The sequence below is a fragment of the Mus musculus genome, chromosome 3 (assembly GCF_000001635.26).
Source record: "Mus musculus strain C57BL/6J chromosome 3, GRCm38.p6 C57BL/6J".
Classification (NCBI taxonomy): domain Eukaryota; kingdom Metazoa; phylum Chordata; class Mammalia; order Rodentia; family Muridae; genus Mus; species Mus musculus.
Window position 1 is genome coordinate 136,083,951 of NC_000069.6, and position 20,388 is coordinate 136,104,338.

Consider the following 20,388-nt stretch of genomic DNA (forward strand, 5'->3'; position numbering starts at 1 on the left):
AGAGCAGGTCCTTGACTACTTCACTTTTTGGAAAATGAGCATCCGGAGTTACATTTATTTTTTTATGGGCAGTCTGAATTATGGGGTTTGGGAACTCGAAGAGGCCTGGGAGATTTAGTCCAGCCTCATATGTTTATAGACGAGGAAGTAACCAGCTTGTAAAAGAGCTACGTGAATTTTGAAATGATCCCAGAGTTGTTAGCAGAGAAATGATTTAGACCCTTAAGCCTTAGCCTTCAGCCTCTTGCTTCCTCCCGACAGTGTCTACTTCTTAGTAACTATTCCCTTTTAAAGTTAGAGGAGGAGGCTGGGAGGAGTTACAGGAGCAAGGCTGTGCTCTTGTTCCTGGCATCTCAGCAGGATCTTCCTATAAAAGGAGACAGCTGCCTGGCACTTGGCCACTGTGACCTGGGGAAACAGGTCCATGACGAGATCGTGGAGTTCTGCTGTGGTTTTGCTCTTACTTAAACAACACTAATATCAAGGTCATATATGGGCTTAATCAAGAATACATACATTCAACTTTAAAAAAAAAACAAATGTCTCAAATCAAATCAACATTTATTAAACACTTAATGTCTTAGATGATGTCAAGAGAAAGATTATTCCTCTCTCTGTCCCCAGGAGGAGTGAATATACTGTCAAATACGATGCATTTGGGAAAAACTATACATCTAAAGTAACATCTCTGGTTGAAAATCAGTTCTCTTTATACATCCTGGGTTTGTTGTGTTTTTCCTAAATAAAACACAATGAGGGGTATTTGTCATGTGACTATATTTTAGGATATTAGATTCCACCCCCTCCTCCCAAGTCCTATTTGCTGTTTTCTTCCGTTAGTTCTACAGTTGCCCTAGCATAAAGTGATGACAGGCAGCCCATGTTTTTGCTAATATTGTTTAGATGTAATGGAGAGTGCCTAAGACTGAAACACTGTAACCTGGCATCGTTAATATGGGAAATGACTTGAACTCAAAGGCTAATGCAAACAGTCATGTCTCCAATTAAACAGCAGGTTACTTAAAAGTTTGTGGATTCTGCTGAGGTTTGACACTGCAGAACATTTGCAAAGTAGACTTCTCTTCCCAGCTTTCTTGGTGTGAAGTTTGCTGTAAATCCAATTTACCCTGGATACTGTTTTGAAATACTTTCTGCTGGCAACAAATGTTTGGCCATGTGATGAACAGTTAATGCTGATCTTGACCTTCAGTTACTAGGCATTAGTGTTATTTCTCTAGAGTTGAACCAGGGTCAATCTGGAGTCGAGAGCTGGCCAACTACTAGGATTGGTGGTGGTGTGAGGAGATGCTGATAACAGAGATGTAGGTGGAGGTAGGAAATAGATTGCAATGCTAAGTCCTAGTAATGTCTAATCTGACTTAGAATTCCTTACCTCACCCCCACTGCACCCATGTGCCTTTCCTTCCCCCTGAGCTTACTGATAAGTTTCACATCTTGGCAGAAATTTAGACTTAGCAAATAGTCTTCTCAATGTGTTTAAAGTTCAGAAGCATTTTTCACATCCCACATAGCCACGAGGAAAGACCTACTATTTGTAGTCAGAGGGCGTGGACTAATAGAAAAAGTAGAAAGTTGAGTCACAGAGCAGAATGATTTTTCAAATGTATCGACAATGCTGACTCTATCTATATGCTGGATTCTTGGTAAGCACTGTTTCAAATGCATTTTACCCAGTCAGTGTTCAAGGCATGGTACCAATGCAATTTCTGACATGTCAATTTGGATAACCTTTACCCAGTGTAATCTTATTTTTCTCTTGCTAACTGTAGTTAGAATTTGAAAAGAAAAAAAAAACATGAACACAGTATATATCTTGTCTTTACCTTTAAACACAAGAAACCAGGAGAGGGGAAAAAAATCAACAAAACAAGATTTGAGGTTTAAAATAATCTCAAACAATACAAATGTCCCAAATGACACCCTCATTTATTTTACATATTGGAGAAATGATGTCTGTAAAAGTTTCTCCAGAATATAAATGACATTGAATGAAAAAATTAGCATAGTGTTAAATATTCAAAAATGCTAAGCAGAGCAGAAGTAGCAGAGGAAGAGCCAGTGAACGGAACAAGTTCACTTGCACAGTTTGTCTTTCCAGACTGTTCTGCAGCAACACTACTAATGTCACGCTTGTTTACTGTCCCCTGAGAGCAAAAGAAGTCATTGAGAATGCCTCTTCCAAGAAAAATGGACAAAGCACCTCAACGTTATTGTCTGTGTGGCAAAGCTGATAAAAATCTGGGGGGAATGCAAATGTCATTCATGCGGATTCGAACTAGAAGTCACAAATCCCATGATGCTCTGTGCCCATCACACGTGAGAAATGAAAACAGACACTCTATCCCGTGTCCTGAGAAGGGACTTCTTTATATTCTGTTGCCCAGTACACAGCCCAGCACTGTATAAACAAGGTCCCAGGGTGCACAGGTATATCACAGTTTCCAAAGCTTCCTGCACTTTGCAGTGTTCATTTAGACAGAGATCAATCATGCTACTGGTACCCACTGATGAGAGAGGACAGAGGCAACGTAGTCAGGGAGAACAAGAGTCAATACTCAGTCCTTGTAGCTTTGCTTTCCCCATCCATCTCCCCACTATGTGCGATATGAGAGCTAACCATAAAAGGCAGAAGAGGAAATAGAAAGCAGAAAAAACAACCCTTTTTCTGAAGGCTCAACAGAGGAAGAGAATGCTGTCACCTGATAGGTGGTCCGAGTGACTCACATGAAGCTTAGGGAAGATATGCCACCCCTATAAGAAAGTGCAAACGCTTTGGTAGCTTGAAACCATTTCATCGTACTGACATTTTGACATTAGTTCCACCTCCTTGTGTGGAATGTTTATCCAACACAGGTCACCACATTGAACAGGAATGTGGACACGGTCATATCTGCCATGCAATGTGAGGCTCTTTCTCCTGGCAGGGACATCAAGACTAAGGAAAATGGAAACTATGCTTTGGTGTCCAGGGAAAATGTGTGCCAACTCACCAGCCAGCATGCACACACAGTCATTAATGCTAGTACATTCTCCTTTAGAGATTGGCAGAGATAGAAGAGCGGAAAGCACAGAACGACCTGGCGGTAAATGACATGGAAACTGAAAGGCAAGGGTGATATTCACAGATGCTTAGCTTCCTAAGGAGAAAACATTCATTTTCGTTCCAATTCATAACAGAAATGTGAGCTTTATCAGTCAGTTACTGTGAAATCTTCTTTCCACACAGGATATCTCATAACCAAAATTACTTCCTCTAATTTTAAGCTACTTAATTTAGGGGGGAAGGGTAGAAAAGAAACTTTTTATTTGAATACTTAATTTATACAAACAAAACTACTTCTGTTTTAAACACCTGTCCTAACTAGGAAGTGAGTAAATTCTGGAAAAAGACAGGTTGTTTTATGGGACTGACAGCTTGAGGCCATCACCGTGAGTTTGTATTAGCTAAGGCTCCATGCATCCCTGGGTAGGCATATCCTCCTTCAGGCGAGGAACATACACACAACACCTGCTGCTTGCCCAGCTTCAGGCTGACTTGTTTTTGGTCATTTCCACTCAGTTAGAAAATCGTATGAGAGAGTAAGTACTAATTGAGTAATAACCCAAATCTTTTATTTTTATTTCAAAGGGAAATGACTTGAGTAGTCAGGAAGCCATTGGAAACCTTTCAAGCTATTAGGCTTACACATTTTTGGTTCATCACTGGTAATAATTGGAATGGAATTTTCTTCTTTTCCTCCATATGTGTCAGGAAATGCTTTCATTCTAGATATCAGTGGGTTTATGTGGTTTTTTTTCCATTGTATTTCATAGGATCTGGCCTTCTAAAGTCTAATTTTACAATCCATTTGGTTATATAAACTTTAAACAGCCCTTAAATACATATATGCTAACAGAACTCACCCTATGTAGATCAAAAACATCCAAAGCCAGGGCTGTGCCCATTTGTTCTAATTGTTTTCAATACGTGTAGCTGGTAAATATTTTGGAATGGCTTGTAATCTAGTATATCTGCACATGGATATGAGAGGAGAGAAGCAGAAGGCAGGCTCTAACAAGGAGTAGAGGTTGCTGTACCCTGTGTCTATAGAATGACCTAAAGTATCATCTGCCCGTCTCCTGTATTCTGCCCCAAGTCAATCACAGGTCATATGCAGCTTCAGTCCTCATGAAAACACAGAAGAGCAGGTACTATGATTTAAAGAGGTAAATTTCTAAAAAATGAATTGAGATTGTATCAATTGCACCAAGTTATACAGCCTTGGAGTTCACAGTGATATCTAGTTAATTCCATCCCTTCATGGGGGTCATGAATTTTACTGATGAACTTTCTTCAGAGGGGATGCCACTCACAGGGATAGCTCCATACAGCATCTTCTTCTCTAGTCACTCAAATCTAATCACTCGAATTTCTAATAACTCCAGTCAGAGTTAAACAGATGCTCACAGTAAAAATCCTAGAAGAAAACAGTGAAAATTCAAGAAATCTAAAATGGTGTGTGTGTACGTGTGTGTGTGTGTGTGTGTATGTGTGTGCAGTTTGTTAAATGAACATTATCTAGAGATTTCAAATGTTTATTCTTGCTTAATCATGGTAATAATGTAGATCAGAGTTTGTCAACACCGGTACTATTGACATTTTATATATACTACATAAGCTTTTACACTGGAAGTATAGAAGCCTGATCTTTAAATTATAGGATATTCATCAGGTACCTCTGAGTTCTATCTCCTAGGTGCTGCTAGTATTATTCTACTTGTGAATGTCAAAGTCTCTTTAGACATTGCTAACTGACATCTGGGAGACATTGAGAATTACTACTACAGGTAAATTAATCTTTTCCCCATGGACACATTCAACATGTCATATTAAGGATAAAACTACAAAATAGTTGTGGTACAATTGAAAAAAAAATAGAAGTGCTTGGTGACACTTCAATCATTTGCTCACACGTTCAAATCTGTAATGTAAGTTCACACCAATTTAAATATGGCTGCCTTTCCACTTTTACATGACCATGGAACTGAATCCTTGAGAGATAAGAGCCATAAGATTTATCCTTGTGTCAGTGCTCTAACAGACGGTCTGGAAAGTTCCCCTTGGTTTCATTCAGTGAATGAGCCAGGAGACCATGGTGTTCTGCTCTGAGGACAAGGAGAACAATTCATTAAACCCAGGTTACACAGCTGTATTGCTTCTGTTCAGTGAACGGTACATGCTCGGTCATAATGATAGCTCCTTTGTGGAACTGGACCTGCAGCCTTTCACAGAAAGATAAAGAACTTCACCTGCAAAGGCAGGAACCCTAACCAGACAAACTGAAGGATGACTATGTCATTCTGTTCTGACAGTACCTGTAACCTGCATAGTGTGTGCTGAAGTTAAATGTTTTTGGATGAGGTCATGTAGGCAAAGAGTGGGCTGCAAGGCTCCAACTCTAGGACCCACTTCAACCAACTTGAATATAGTCTTTGCTAATGAAGACAGAAGCCATTCTACTATGTCACAGTTACAGTGATAGGAATTAGTTTTCTTCAGTTTCTATAATAACCCCCCTCCAACACACACACACACACACACACACACACACACACACACACACTCACTGTATGTGATCAATTCTAAGTACAAGTGAACTGTAAGTGGAAATTCACTGAAAGTGAAGGAATTGTACTTGACATTTAGGGTCTTCTCAGCAGAGAATCCCTCGAGAAGGTCATCTACAACTTTCTTGCACTGCAAAATGCCAAGATTACCTCGAGAGCAACTGCAAATTGAAAGGGGAATTGTATTGTGCCCCAAATTAGCCATATGGACTCAGCACTATTTCTCTTCTATTAACTGAATGAAGGGGGAATGAGAAATGATTCCTTGATAGGAAAAACTTTTCCTAACAGGAGTTTACATCTTTGCATGGTCTAGGATGGAGATGTACTACCAGTCTATCTACATCATATTGATAATAATTTTTTTCTTTGATTTGTTTTACATCAAGAATTCTGTCACTAAAGATAGCAATCTATAGAAATCTCTATATTTTTGATGCCTATGTGCCTAATCTTGTCCAATATAACAGGAGGAGTGAAGTGTAAAGAACATGAGATCTGAGAACAGGGAGATCATAGATGAAAAATGTGTTTTTAAAAATGAACAATTCTTGTTGCAGTTCTTAATCTTAGGGTGCATTCCCCACAACAATCAGAATCAGGAACCTGTCTCCTGATAAAATGGATGGATGTGTGTTCAGTTTGAATTAAGTTACATTTCTGGGATGGACAATGGTGGGGTGCTACAGGCAGGGCAGAGCTATGCTTTGATATGTGATCCACAGCAGGAAAAAGGAGTTATCTGTGGATGTCTTGGAGCTTTGTTAGTGCTTCAAATATTGGCTGTTTTAAGGCAGAAGAAAAGGAGTTCATATGCTGACATAGCCTTTGAATTGTCTTCCATACTGTTAGTGAAGTCTTCTACTGAAGTCACGTGGATGTAGACCCTGCCTCCTCTACCATTTGTTCGTTAGCTAATATTTATCAAATTCTCTGTTCATGAATTCTGCATTCAACAAGGATTTAATGATGGGAAGGAATATTCAGAGAAAACTGATCTCTTCCTCTGTGACTGTTGTAGGTCAGAGGGGGAAAATAAATATGAATGTAGAAAAGCGTGAATATATCGGTGGAAGAAACTCACAGTTCATCCGTCACTGGTGTAGGGAGCAGAATGACAGGGATGCTTTCTAGTGTCTTCCTGTCTGCAGCACAGTGAAACTCTTAGCATCAGTTCCCTTATCTCTGGAATGAGGCTGGCAATGTAAACTACACAGGGCTTGCATGGGAGGTTGCCTCTATTGCTATCCTGAGTGGCAGTCCAAGCCCACATATCTCAGTAGGCCACAGACACTGTACTTTCTTAGCTAGTTTCCCTAATGTCTGACTTTACTAGAACCCCAAATGCATAGAACCCTTTTCTTTATTAGAATTAGTGTATCAAAGCCATTTTTCACTCAGATCCTGAACAAAGTCCTCGTGGCTTCCTCCATCCTTCTGCCTTATTCTCTGAAATGATACACTTCGATTCTTTACTCTCTTTTCTTCTTTTCTTCTATACTTTACACATTCCTCTTTGGCTATGTTACACTACAGGCATGCCAACATCCTGCTGCCATTCTGTGTTTTGGCAAGAATCAAGGATGGGGCATGTCTTCCTACTAATGAATGGATGGTGGGATGGATGACTTTCTGGGAAATGATGGACATTCCATTTGGTCGATCCACTTGAGTGTGAGGAATAGGAAAGATGTGGAAAGCCTTCTATAGCTGGAGCTATGGGCATGTATATCTGTGCCTGACTTTTCACTGGGATTTAAACTCACACCCTCATGCTTGCATCTGAAGCTCTCTCTCCAGTCCCCAATTGCTTATTCTGAATACTTAACCCAAATTTCTGTCTTTCTCTCACTCTAATCGACTTTTGTAGAATTATATAAGAGACATTAATTTAAATTCATCCTTATTAATGAAGACTTAGAAAGCATGATCAAATTTAAAAATTTCTCTATTCATTTTTTTATTTAAAATTTTCATTTCCTTTGAGAGCTTAATATATGAATAATGCATTTATACAATCTCCACCACTCATTTATTCATGGTTTTCAAAAATGTAAAAAAGAAATGGTAAGAATAATGGAGAGGGATTTTTGAGTGGAGACAGGAATGGGAGGGTAAGTTATAGTGGGGAGAACTGATACAAAATTATTTGAAAAAGCTATATGGAAACGTATATAATAGAAGACTTTAAATGCTGTTACCCTAAACAGGGTATTTATTATCTTTTCCGAAGAGTCATAGTTTATAAATAAAAAACCCATTGCCAGATTCTGAGATATTACCCTGGGTTATTAGTCAGGAATATGCCAGAGACCTCCATAAACAATACATGTTGATTGCCAATGCTCTTAGTTTTCCAGCATAACTTACCATAACACCTGAGGACCTATTATTGCTGCAAACACCACACACTTGGGCCATAGGGCATGGAGAAATCTAACTTGCACTAAGAAGTATGCTTTCTAATTTCATAGTATAGAAAGGTAGTATGAGTCAACCCAGTTATAAAACCAATCAACTACAATAATGATGGTCATCTCAAGCTATAGCCATGGGTACCATAGTGGTACAGATGTAATGGAGGTAACTAACTGGCTGTATTTAAGGCCCACTCCCCAAGAGTAAATCTGGACAAGAACATATGGCTGGAGAGATTACAGGTCCCAGGAATGAACATACTATTATTTTGCTTAATGGATACAATATCAAACTACCATGTAAGTTCTTATTATAGCTCTGTGACCTTACCAGAGAAGCTTATCAGTGCAATGGATAGCATAGTTAACACAGAAACTCACAGCTGGTCAAAATGCAGAGAGTAAATAACTGTGGAGTGCTGAACCACAAATGGGACATCTATATCACCTCCATGTCACCAAGGCCCAGGGACCATCATGGAGAAGGAACAGGAAGATATTAAGAGCAGCAAGAAAACTAGAGTGAAAAAGTGTTTTCTGGACAGAACAAGACTGATTCATTTTTGCTCTCACAGCAGCCTGGGCTGCCTGTGTAAGATCTGCACAACAGCACATCCTTCCAGCATGGAGGGAGGAAGGACTCAGATGACCCACACCTCAACACGGACAGTTAGTGGCCTCTAGGAGTGAGAGAGTCAGTTTTCTTTAAGGTTCCTTGTTGGTAAACTTTGTTCCAGTTGATAGCTCTACCCACGTGAGTATGTAGGCAGCATAAATTGGACTGGGTAGGTTATTAAAGATAAAGACAGAAAGTTAGGAGGGAGGGTGTATTTGAAGGAGCAGAGTGATTATGATATTATATGCATGTAGGAAATCCTTCAAGAATTAAAAATATTAAAAATTGCCTCAATATAGTTTCTCTGTGACTTGAAAAGATACTCACAGCCTTTAGAATTTTGAATCACCAATTGCCTCACTTTTTACCCCACCCTCTAACCCCAGGTCTTCTATAAACCAAGGGATTAAAAACATCAATAAATAGGGGCTCTTAGCATGGCTCAGTGGTTAAACTTACTGGTAGCTCTTTCAAAGGACCCAGGTTCAATGTCTAACACCTTCATGGTAGCTTAGAATGCTCTGCGATTCTATTTGCAGACGGTCTGATGCTCTCCCCTGGCCTCCAAGGGTACCAGGTATGTATGTGTTACATAGACATACATACAGGCAAAATATCCATGTACATACAACTTAAACGTTGAGGAAAAAGCCCACAAACAACAAAATATTACCTTGAGCTATGTAAGGTGTTGTTTCTTCTTTGGGAGGGATGTGCGTGGGCCGGGGTGTGGGAGCCGGTGGTCTGTTTATAATGAAAGACCGATTTCCAGTTCTTTTCTTGACACTCTTACTGGCCAGTATCAGGTCATACTCATTGTCTTCAGTCTCTGCAAATGCATATGGGTTTTCTTCTTCTTCCTCCTCCTCCTGGGCTTCTTCTTTCTTTTCTTCTCTGCTGGATTCCTCTCTTGTCTCTGGTCTTGCATTGAGATCATTCCAGTTTTGACTTCTTTCCATTTGGTCTTCCAGTACTTTTCCTGCTTAGGAAACAGGGTTTGGGTTTAGTTTGGGTTTTCTCTTATAAATTATGCAATATTCTTGCTGTCTTTAATTTCGTATATCATCTCGAATCAGTTTACTCAAATGCCATTGAAAACAATACGAAAAAGGTGCCATCTCTAATAAAATGTTTCTATACTATTTACAAAGAAATGCCAGCTTTGTGACAAAATACTTTAATATGTGTTTTAAAATATTATTTTTCAAACATGATTTTTAGGTATGTATTTATTATCTGAGAATTGAGGTATACATTTATATATCAACTCCAATGCTTTGAAAGGAGGTTTTTAAAAGCATACAACTTGTAGACATTTTTTTTTTTTTTTTTAGTCAGTAAGTCATCTTCCCTTCTCTACTGCTTATATATTTCACCTAAAATCTAAAAATCTCTGAAAATGATTTGAGGGAACAGTCAGACATACTGCCACTGTCTGTCCTAACAAGTGTTTCCCTGCTATGACAAACTGACTTTTAAGAGTGTGGCTCATGGTTTTCAAAGGTGACCATGAACCTCATCCAAAAACATGGCACCAAGGTAGAGATCTGGATATACTAGAGAGTGTGGGCAGTCACTGGCTTAAGAGCTAGTTGTATGGTTAGAAACCAGTCACATATTTGGAGTCTTTAGGGGTTCATATTCAGTAAAATATTTACCTACTTTGAAAGAACATGCTAAGAAACCTTAGCAGCAGTTGTTAAACAGACAAGCATTTGACGCACTCTGTGCTTAATAAGCAAAAAGGAACCTGTGGCTCTTTACTAAGCCAACAAGAAGGTCTTTCACTATGAATATTATTGGTTGCTCTTTTTATTTCTATTTGCCCTTGTTCAGATAAACATGAATCTGATAATAATTATTATAACTGGGATTTTAGTGGAAAATCTTAGATGCTCAGAAAAAGTACAACTAATAGAACCGCACAAGAGGTTTTTTTTTTTTTTTTTTTTTTAATCAAGAATTGCTTTTGGTAGTTCTGGGAAAGGCCAACATGACAGCCTCCCTAAGCATCTTAAACTTTATTCTTCTGGTTAGCTTCACTTAAGAAGTGTTAAATACCTCTGCGCCTGGCACCAGCTTTAAAAATCACTGTGTCTCGATTCTTTCTGCATGAATAATACGGCTTTGGGATTTTGACTCCATGACTTCTGTTTCCCTGACAGCCTCTGGGTGAAACATGATTAAGTGTGTGGGAAAGACTTTTATAGCACTTCATTTTTAGCAAAATGTGTCAACTGTCTCACTTTTATGAACCCATTTCCTGAGCTGTTAACTCCCTTTGTTCTCCACCCACTGTGCTTTCCAATGCACTCTAAAGTTGGACTCCTACTAGGAATCTTACATTTGACTTCTCATCTTCCCAAGGGTTAGATTATACTTTCTGTTAAGAAGTTGGGTCTGGGTTTCTTTAGTCCAGGTTGTATACTAATAATTAATAAATGAATCACTCTTATGAGCAAATCATTTCAACTGGTAAATTAATAGGGCACAAGTATCTAGAATGAGGACATCCTGGGTTTTGCAGTCAAATGGATGAACTAGAAAATATCATCCTGAGTGAGGTCACTCTCCAAAAGGATATGCATGCATGGTATGTAGTCATTAATAAGTGGATGTTAGCCAAAAAAAAAAAAAGTACAGAATACCCAAGATACAGTCTACACTCAAAAAGGTCAACAAGCTGAAGGGCCCAAGTGAGGATGCTGCCTCAGTCCCACTTGGGAGGGAGAAGAAAGAAATCACAAGTGGAGAGGGAGGGAGAGACCTGGTAGGGAAAGTGGACAAGGAGTGTGGGGGGAGAGGGGAACATCTTCTGGTGTTCAGTGAGGGAAAAGTACTGAAGACCTGAGGGCCAGCAGAAAGAATGGAAACAGGCAACCTCAGGAGTTAGGAGGTGGGGGGGGGGCCTCAAGAATGCACCAGAGACCTGGGAGGTAAGAAACCCTCAGGACTCAAAGGGAGGGACCATAGATGAAATGCCTGACAGTAGGGAGAGGGAACTTATAGAACCCACCTCCAGCAGGTGGGCTCAAATGTGGAAGAGGGGGGCCATCCCATCATCACAACTTGGACCCATAATTGTTCATGTCTGAAAGAATTACTGGGATGGAAATGGAGAGGAGCCTGAAGAAAAGAAGTTTAGCAACAGGCCCAAAGTGGGATCCAGCTCAAGGGGAGGTCCCAAGGCCTGATACTATTACTGAGGCTATGGAGTGCTCACAAAAAGGGATCTAGCATGACTGCACTCTGGAAGACCCAACAAGCAGCTGAAAGAGTCAGATGCAGATATTTACACCCAACCAATGGACAGAAGCATCTGACCCCTGTTGTTGAATTAAGGAAGGCTGAAAGAAGCTGAGGAGAAGGGTGCGATCTTATAGGAGGACCAGCAGTCTCAATTAATCTGGCTCCCCGAGATCTCTCAAACACTGGGACACCAAACAGGTAGCATACACCAGCTGATATGAGGCCTCCAATACAAAGAGTAGAGGACTTCTGGGTCTGGGTTTAGTCAGAGAAGATGCACCTAACCCTCAAGAGACTGGAGACCCCAGGAAGTTTAGAGGTCAGGTGGGGTGGGGAGGATGTATGGGATGTGGCACAGTCAGAGGGTGGGATGGGGAGGACGGGAATAAGATATGGAGTGTAAAAAAAAAAAACCCAAAAACTGAAGGATGGCTCTTCATTTCTCCTGATAGTTTATAACAGTGTATAGTGTACTATGTATATATCACCTATACATTTTTGTGCCTCTTTTATGTTAAAATTCTAAGCATGAATAAAATTCTTCAAATGAAAAAAAAAGACAAGAAAGAACCTTGAAAGTAAATATTTAACATATTCTAGTTGTAGGCTCTCTGGCCTTGAGTCCGAGTGGCAGATGGGTCATAACAATAGCTCAGTTTCTTGATTATTGCAAAGGTAAAAAGATGTTCTATAGTGGTATGTCTTAGTAATTTATATAGTATGTCTGAAAATCTCATGCATGGAATTTGCTGTCTTGTCTGTCACTCAAGGACAGATCTTGCCAAAAGCACTTGTTGCTTTTGCAGGGGATGTGAGATCCATTAGCAGCCACCATATAGTGACTAACACATTTGTACTCTCAGTCCCATGGGACCCAACAGGAATATACATGGGACACATGCATTTGTTCAGGCTAACCAACACTCATACACATAAAGTAAAAAGTGAATACTTCCAAAAGAGAAAAAATTTAAAAATATGTTGCCATTTTCTTTTCTGCTCACTTTTTAGTGCTATGATGAAAAGATGAATTGGAAAAAAAAGATATAAAATTAAAAAAGGGATCAATTGGCAAGAGGAATGTGACTAGTGAGAAGGGGACAAGAAAGTGGTGCTGGCACAACTGGCAGTTAACATGTAGAAGAATGCAAATTGATCCATTCTTATCTCCATGTACTAAGGTCAAGTCTAAGTGGATCAAGGAACTCTACATAAAACCAGAGACACTGAAACTTATAGAGGAGAAAGTGGGGAATAGCCTCAAAGATATGGGCACAGGGGAAAAATTCCTGAATAGAACAGCAATGGCTTGTGCTGTAAGATTGAGAATCAACAAATGGGACCTCGTAAAATTGCAAAGCTTCTGTAAGGCAAAAGACACTGTCAATAAGACAAAAAGGTCACCAACAGATTGGGAAAGGATCTTTACCAATCCTAAATCAGATAGGGAACTAATATCCAATATATATAAAGAACTCAAGAAGGTGGACTCCAGAAAATCAAATAACCCTATTAAAAATGGGGTACAAAACTAAACAAAGTATTCTCAATTGAGGAATACCGAATGGCTGAGAAGCACCTGAAAAAATGTTTAACATCCTTAATCATCAGGGAAATGCAAATCAAAACAACCCTGAGATTCCACCTCACACCAGTCAGAATGGCTAAGATCTCAGGAGGCAGAGGCAGGCAGATTTCTGAGTTCGAGGCCAGCCTGGTCTACAAAGTGAGATCCAGGACAGCCAGGGCTATCAGAGAAACCCTGTCTCAAAAAAAAAAAAAAAAATCAAAAAAAAAAAAAATTCAAGTGACAGCAGATACTGACAAGAATGTGGAGAAAGAGGGACACTCCTCTATTGTTGGTGGGGTTGCAAGCTGGCACAACCACTCTGGAAATCAGTCTGGCAGTTCCTCAGAAAATTAGACAGTACTACCGGAAGATCTAGCAATTCCTCTCCTGGGCATATACCCAGAAGATGTTCCAACTTATAATAATGACACATGCTCCACTATATTCATAGCAGCCTTATTTATAATAGCCAGATCTGGAAAGAACCCAGATGTCCCTCAACAGAGGAATGGATACAGAAAATGTGGCACATTTACACAATGGAGTACTACTCAGCTATTAAAAAGAATGAATTTATGAAATTCTTAGGCAAATGGATGGATCTGGAGGATATCATCCTAAGTGAAGTAACCCAATCACAAAAGAACACACATGATATGCACTCACTGATAAGCAGATATTAGCCCAGAAACTTAGAATATCCAAGATACAATTTGCAAAACACATGAATCTCAAGAAGAAGGAATACTTAGCTTCTTCGTAGAATGGGGAACAAAATACCCATGGGAGGAGTTACAGAGACAAATTTCGGAGCTGAGACAGAAGGAAAGACCATCCAGAGACTGCCCCAACTGGGGATCCATCCCATATACAACCACCAAACCCAGATACTATTGCATATGCCAGAAAGATTTTGCTGATAGGACCCAGACATAGCTCTTTATTGTGAGGCTATGCCAGTGCCTGGCAATTGCAGAAGTGGATGCTATCATCTATTGGATTGAGCATGGGGCCCCTAATGAAGGAACTGGAGAGGGCACCCAAGGAGCTGAATGGTCTGCAACCCTATAGTAGGAACAATGGTGTGAACTAACCAGTATACCCCAGAGCTGTGTCTCTAGTTGCATATGTAGCAGAGGATGGCCTAGTCGGCCATCACTGGGAGGAGAGGTCCTTGGTCTTGCAAAGATCATATGCCCCATTACAGGGGAATGCCATAGCCAGTAAGGGGGAGTGGGTGGGTTGGGGAGTAGGGTGGGGGAAGGGTATAGGAGGCTTTAAGGATAGCATTTGAAATGTAAATGAAAAAAATCTAATAAAATGCCTTAAAGAAAAACAAAAGAAAGTAGGGGAAAATGAATATGATGAAAAAATATATACATACAATGTGTATTATAATGAAACTCATTAGTAAATGTTATATTCAAAATATAAAAATATTAAATGAATGGAGCAATATGATTTTTAAATAAATAATTTTTTTCTGGGGTTGCTTCTTATATGTGTTAGTTTTCAGGATATGTATTAGCCACAATTATAATTTTGATCATAGGTATCCAGTTAAACTTATCAAAGAATGATAATAGGTTTCTTAACCTACATATTGTATATGAAGAATTATAATATGAAAAATATGATGTAATATTATATCTTATAGATATTTAACCTGACACAAGGCAATATTTCATCTTATAATCTTCATTATTTAAAATTTTCAAATATAAAAAACGCAGTAGAATTCTGTGACCAGTCTGCTGCCAACCTGTTTTCTTCTCCTACAGAGTTTTATGTACCAACTGCACTGTTATCTCTCAAGGGTCCACTGAAGCTTGACACATAATAGGTGAGCAATGAATGCAGGTTGAATGGTCAAAAAAGTGTCTCCCAGTCTTTGGTTTTCTGACATAGTGTGGCACCTTAGTGTAGATTATGGTGATCAACATGAGCCTTCCCAGAGGTGGCGCCTTAGAGGTCATAATGCTAAATTTTATGATTTCAAACATTCACTTGAAGAAATATTTCATTTCATGTATATAAGTATTTGCTTGCACGTATACATGTGTACTAAGTGTATGCAAGGTCCAAAGAAGCCAAAGGAAGGGACAGATCTCTTGGAACAGTCAAAGACTATTGTGAGCCACCACATGGTTTCTGGAAACAGAATCCAGGTCCTCTGCAAGAGCAGCAAGTGCTGTTTACTGCTGAGCCATCTCTCCAGCCCCTTCATATCCCACCCTTTAAAACCAATTTATACATCTGATAGTCTTTTACGATCTGATGACTAAAATGTATTATTTATGACCTATGATGAATAGTGGCATTTTAGTCTTTGTTATGAAACTTTCATTGTAAGAACAGTTTATAACTTGAGAGGTTAAGCACAGACTAGATGAATAAAGTAGGGGATGACAGTGAATGACCATGGATCTGGGAGAATCCAAAACTACGGAGAACTCCAAGCAGATTAGTCCTACAGGAAGGTCTCACTATAAGATGAGTAAAGCGACCATGATCATCTCGCAGTCTCCTGTAGCAGCCTTCCTTCTGGCCAGAACATTGAACTTTCCCACAGAATGCACCATTCTCTTTATGTTCATTCCTATAGATTTTTTCCAAATTATATGAATATTTTATTATTATTCATTATATTTACTTTCCTAAAGCCTTGCTGGAACACTTTATTTGGGGAGGGAGGCAGGGAAAAATGGTAGATAGATCATTTCTTGTTTTCAGGGAGTCACCCTTGGTTTTCAAATCTGATCATGCGTCCGCAGATCCACCCTCATACCATATGTTGTGTAGAAGCCTTGGAACAAACTGTTTCTCTGCAATTTTTAGCTGGACACTTACCTTGTGAGGTAAAGTGAGGTCTTTCTAGCTGGGAGGCAGCAGTGCCTGGTCGTGGTGGCAGCAGAGGTGGCCTGCAGTGTGGGAGAGGCTCTTCAGAGTTGCCTTCGGTGTCAAACCCAGGGATGAAAACATACAGATCGTCATACTGGTTCTCGGAGCTTTCCCTTTCACCCTCTGACAGGCTGCGTCTTGCCTCAGCACCTGCTTCTTCCTCCTTCATCTCCACAGACCTTTCAGGCTCCTCAGATCTGTCTGTGTTCCGCCTGTGTGTCTTCCTGAGTTCATGAAGGGATGCCGGAGACGGCATGGCTATTTAGGATGAAGATTGAACAGTTTCACTTACACTGTCTGGAAGGTGTTTTGAGAATCTTTACAGAAGCAGCAGTAGTTAATGTACTTTTATCATCTGCTATATAGTAAGAAGCTGCCCACTGTACAACTCCTCTTTAACTAATGGCTGGCTATCAAAGTTCCATCTACTCTTGTTTCAAGAGTATATGACCTAGCCACATATTTTGATACTGTAGAGTAATTGTAGGAAATGAATCCATGCCTCTACTTAGTATTTCCATATATTTATTATATATTACTTAATGTAGCCATTGTAATAATTTGTATAATTAATTACCATGAATTTATTATGGGTGTTTCATTAATTTTTGAAAACATTACTTGTTTAAAAAAATGTCTTTTCCCCCCTGGCGAAGCATACCTATTGATAAAATGCATTCTGTTCTAAAATTTAACCAAATAATTAAGTCAATGTCCCTATACTAAGGAGCATAACACATTCACTTGTATAGTATACGATAATACTCCAGCAGCCCAGGAATGATACAAAAATAGTGGGCTGCAGTAACTTCACCGCTGCACAACAACTTACATAATCTTCTCTTTTTGAAAGTGAAAATGAAAGACAGCCTTTTTGATCTTTCAAACAGGCGTTGGAATGTGTCTTATCATTTTCAATGAAAAAATTGTTTTCAAATGACACTCAAATAAAATATAACTTTAAGTATCAAATAAAAAGTGGGGAGGATTTTTTTTTTGTTGTTGTTGTTTCAAAAATTGAAGTTACATGGTAGAAAACCTTTAGCAGTGAAAGAAACCTTAGGCCTGTGGAGGCGAGTGCCTGAAGCAGGGAATCTTCCTTTCACATGAAGAAGAAAGACATGCTTTGTGCTTCTAGAACTGAACTTAGATTCTATAAATACTAGTCTGGGAAGAGGAGGTAGGTGTGGATGAGTGTTCATGTGTATGTGTGTTGTGTATATGTTGCATATGTGGGATATGTGTGTATTGTGCATGTGTTGTGTATGTGGGGTGTGTGTATGTCTCAGAATATATATGTGTGTTGTATCTGTTGTATGCATGTGTACTGTATGTGGATGTGGTGTCTGGGGAGTGTGTGTGTATGGTGTGTTGAGTATGTGTGTTGTGTGGTGTGGTGTGGTGTATGTGTGTGTGTTTATGTGTATGCACGTGTGTGTGTGTGTGTGTGTGATTTTTGTCCAGAGGTTTCATAAATTTTCCTGTCCACAACACCTAAACAGTGACCCTAAAGTAAAGTAATCCATTGAAATTTTGATGTATCTGATGGAATGACTGGAAGGAAGGTATTGTTCAGTCACAAGTCCATGAAGATGCTTGACTATTTCATCTAAGAAAATCAGTCATCAGCCTAGAAAATTAGTTAAAATCCAGGACCTTGCATATCAGCACCTTAGTTTTAGAGTCTGCATTTGGCACTAACAAGAAACAAAGTTTCAGGTGCTTGTCAGATGTGTCCAGATCTGGAGTACAGCCCTAGCAAGGTAGAGTTAGTAGGTAGATGGTTTCAGGGTGATACAGAGTGGGGTACTCTGACCTTCCTCCAGTCCCATGAAAACTTGGGGCTGAGCCCAGTCACAGTTGCACAGATGAGAGAACTCTCAGTTTCAGCTTCAGAGATGAGACTTTTCATTAAAAGGAACTGCTATAATCTTCTCTTGTTATTGGCAGTACTTTAGAGGGTGGAATTTTATGATAGATGTGTAGTAAGTATTAATAATGAAATTTATCATGATCTTTTATTATTAAGGTCATAAAATATATAACCTATAACCACATTAATCATTTTCAATTTTATTTAATATATGGTATTCTTATATGTATTGTGATAATCTTTGGAAGATTTTATCAAAGTAAACTTGGTAAGCATTGTATTAAATTTTATCTGATTTGCATATTGGCCTGTCTTTTGAAAAGCTTGTGGTCAGTAGTGTATAATTGGGCATTGATGATGTAGTGGTATAGGCCATATGCACAGAACAAAATAATCTTAATCTCCTAGGATGGGTATTGGAAATGAAGGCAACAGGCCATAAATGAAAACCCAGACAGATAAGTAAAATATAATGCTGAATGATGCTGACAACAGTGGAGGAGGGTACAGGCAAAGGGACATGACAGAAACAAAACAAAATAAAACAAAACAAATAAAAGGAGCCAAGATCTGTGGATGAAACAGGGCAGGAAGTTAGGATGTCCCAGAGAGGAAGAACACCTGAAGAGAGCAGAAACGGCATACAGTCAATGGCAGAGGCGGCATACAGTCAATGGCAGAGGCATGCGTATTCTCTCTCTCTAGGGTAGATAACAATGATCAATGATGACTGGTTGAATGCTGGCAATACTTTGAAAATACAGTCAATAGTATTAGGCTGGACTGGATATAGAGTGGGAGAGAAAGAACAGAAGTTCAAAATGACTTCAATATTTTTGAATTAACTTAAAAGGAAAAGAAAAGAACATTTTTGTTGGCTGAGGAGGGAAGTCAGCAGGTGGAGACATTGGGTACTCCATCATCATTATGATACAGAGTGGGGTGCTCTGGAGGAAGAGGGGGGAGGAGGAGGAGGAGGAGGGGGAGAAGGAGGAGGAGGAGGAGAGGGGGGAAGAGGAGGAGGAGGAGGAGGAGGAGGGGGAGGAGGGGGAGGAGGAGGAGAGGGAGGGGGGAGGAGGAGGAGGAGGAGGAGGAGGGGGGGGGAGGAAGGGGAGGGGGGAGAGGAGGAGGAGGAGGTTGAGATGCTCATTATAAATGCTGGTGATGATGGTAAACAGGCCACTGTATGCTAATAAGACCTGACCTGAACCTGTAGGAACACAGAATTCATCTTCAGATGTTAGACATAGAGATGCATTGAAATCTATGAAACATCCTAGCCTCAGCTTTCTACTTCTCAGCTGAGAGAACTCAGCTCCACAAAAAAAAAAAAAAAAAAAAAAAAAAAAAAGGATTCAGTTTTGAAAAATCGACTTGGAAATACAGGTTTCAAAAACTTAGAAAACTGTATCAAAGTGACTTCTATAATTTTTCAGGGTAGGAAAACTCATATTTCATTATTAGATCTTGACCTTGTTAAAGGCATTTAAATTATCAAACGTGAGGCAAGAAATTATCTTTACCTCAATATTTAAAAATTCTTCAGTTGATGAAATAACTTTCTACATTTTGTTCAGTCTTATTTTTGAGTTTAATACACCACACTCAAAACCTATCTGTATTCATGGAGTAGAGAAAAACTTACAGGGTGAATATGTGGAAAATGAGATTACATCTTCTTCATAGTCATTTTCTTGCTTGCTATTTCTGCCAGTGTTTTGGCTCTGAAATGAAGGAAGGTAATTTTTAATAATATGTTTTAATCTTACCTAGAGGGAAAGAAATGCTGTTAAAGTTTTATTAAAGACTTATTTCTTCATTACCAGTTTTGGTTACAACCATCTACATGTGTTCAATGATATATGGCACAAATATCAAAAAGAACAAATGAGAAAATAAGACATCCATCTTGAATAACAGATTAATTTGAAAAAGAAACACAACAACTTGAAGAAAATCATGAGTTTGGGTGTGGTAAAGACCTCCCTGAAACTGAATATAATTGTTTCTCTTAAAACTGTTGCTTTTATTATTTGAAAGATGAGAATTTTATTATTTGAAAGATGAGAATTTTAAAAATCAGGTATATTATGTTAGAATGAAAGTAATAAAATTACAGAGATGTCTATTCCAA

The 20,388-nt window shown here is 39.1% G+C and overlaps 1 protein-coding gene across 4 annotated transcripts in view; it reads right to left on the reverse strand.

Annotated features, from left to right (window-relative positions):
* The window catches only part of Bank1 (B cell scaffold protein with ankyrin repeats 1), a 272,779-nt gene that overhangs the window by 30,588 nt on the left and 221,803 nt on the right, over positions 1–20,388 (reverse strand). For 2 of the 4 annotated variants that reach the window (XM_006501484.4, XM_006501483.1), the window contains 3 exons: positions 19,900–19,978; positions 16,331–16,639; positions 9,335–9,643 (listed from right to left, as the gene is read on the reverse strand). In XM_006501484.4, the coding sequence (XP_006501547.1) occupies positions 9,335–9,643; positions 16,331–16,639; positions 19,900–19,978 (697 nt within the window). The remainder of the gene's footprint in view (positions 1–9,334; positions 9,644–16,330; positions 16,640–19,899; positions 19,979–20,388) is intronic. The other 2 variants (NM_001310749.1, NM_001033350.3) reach the window with 1 other exon arrangement.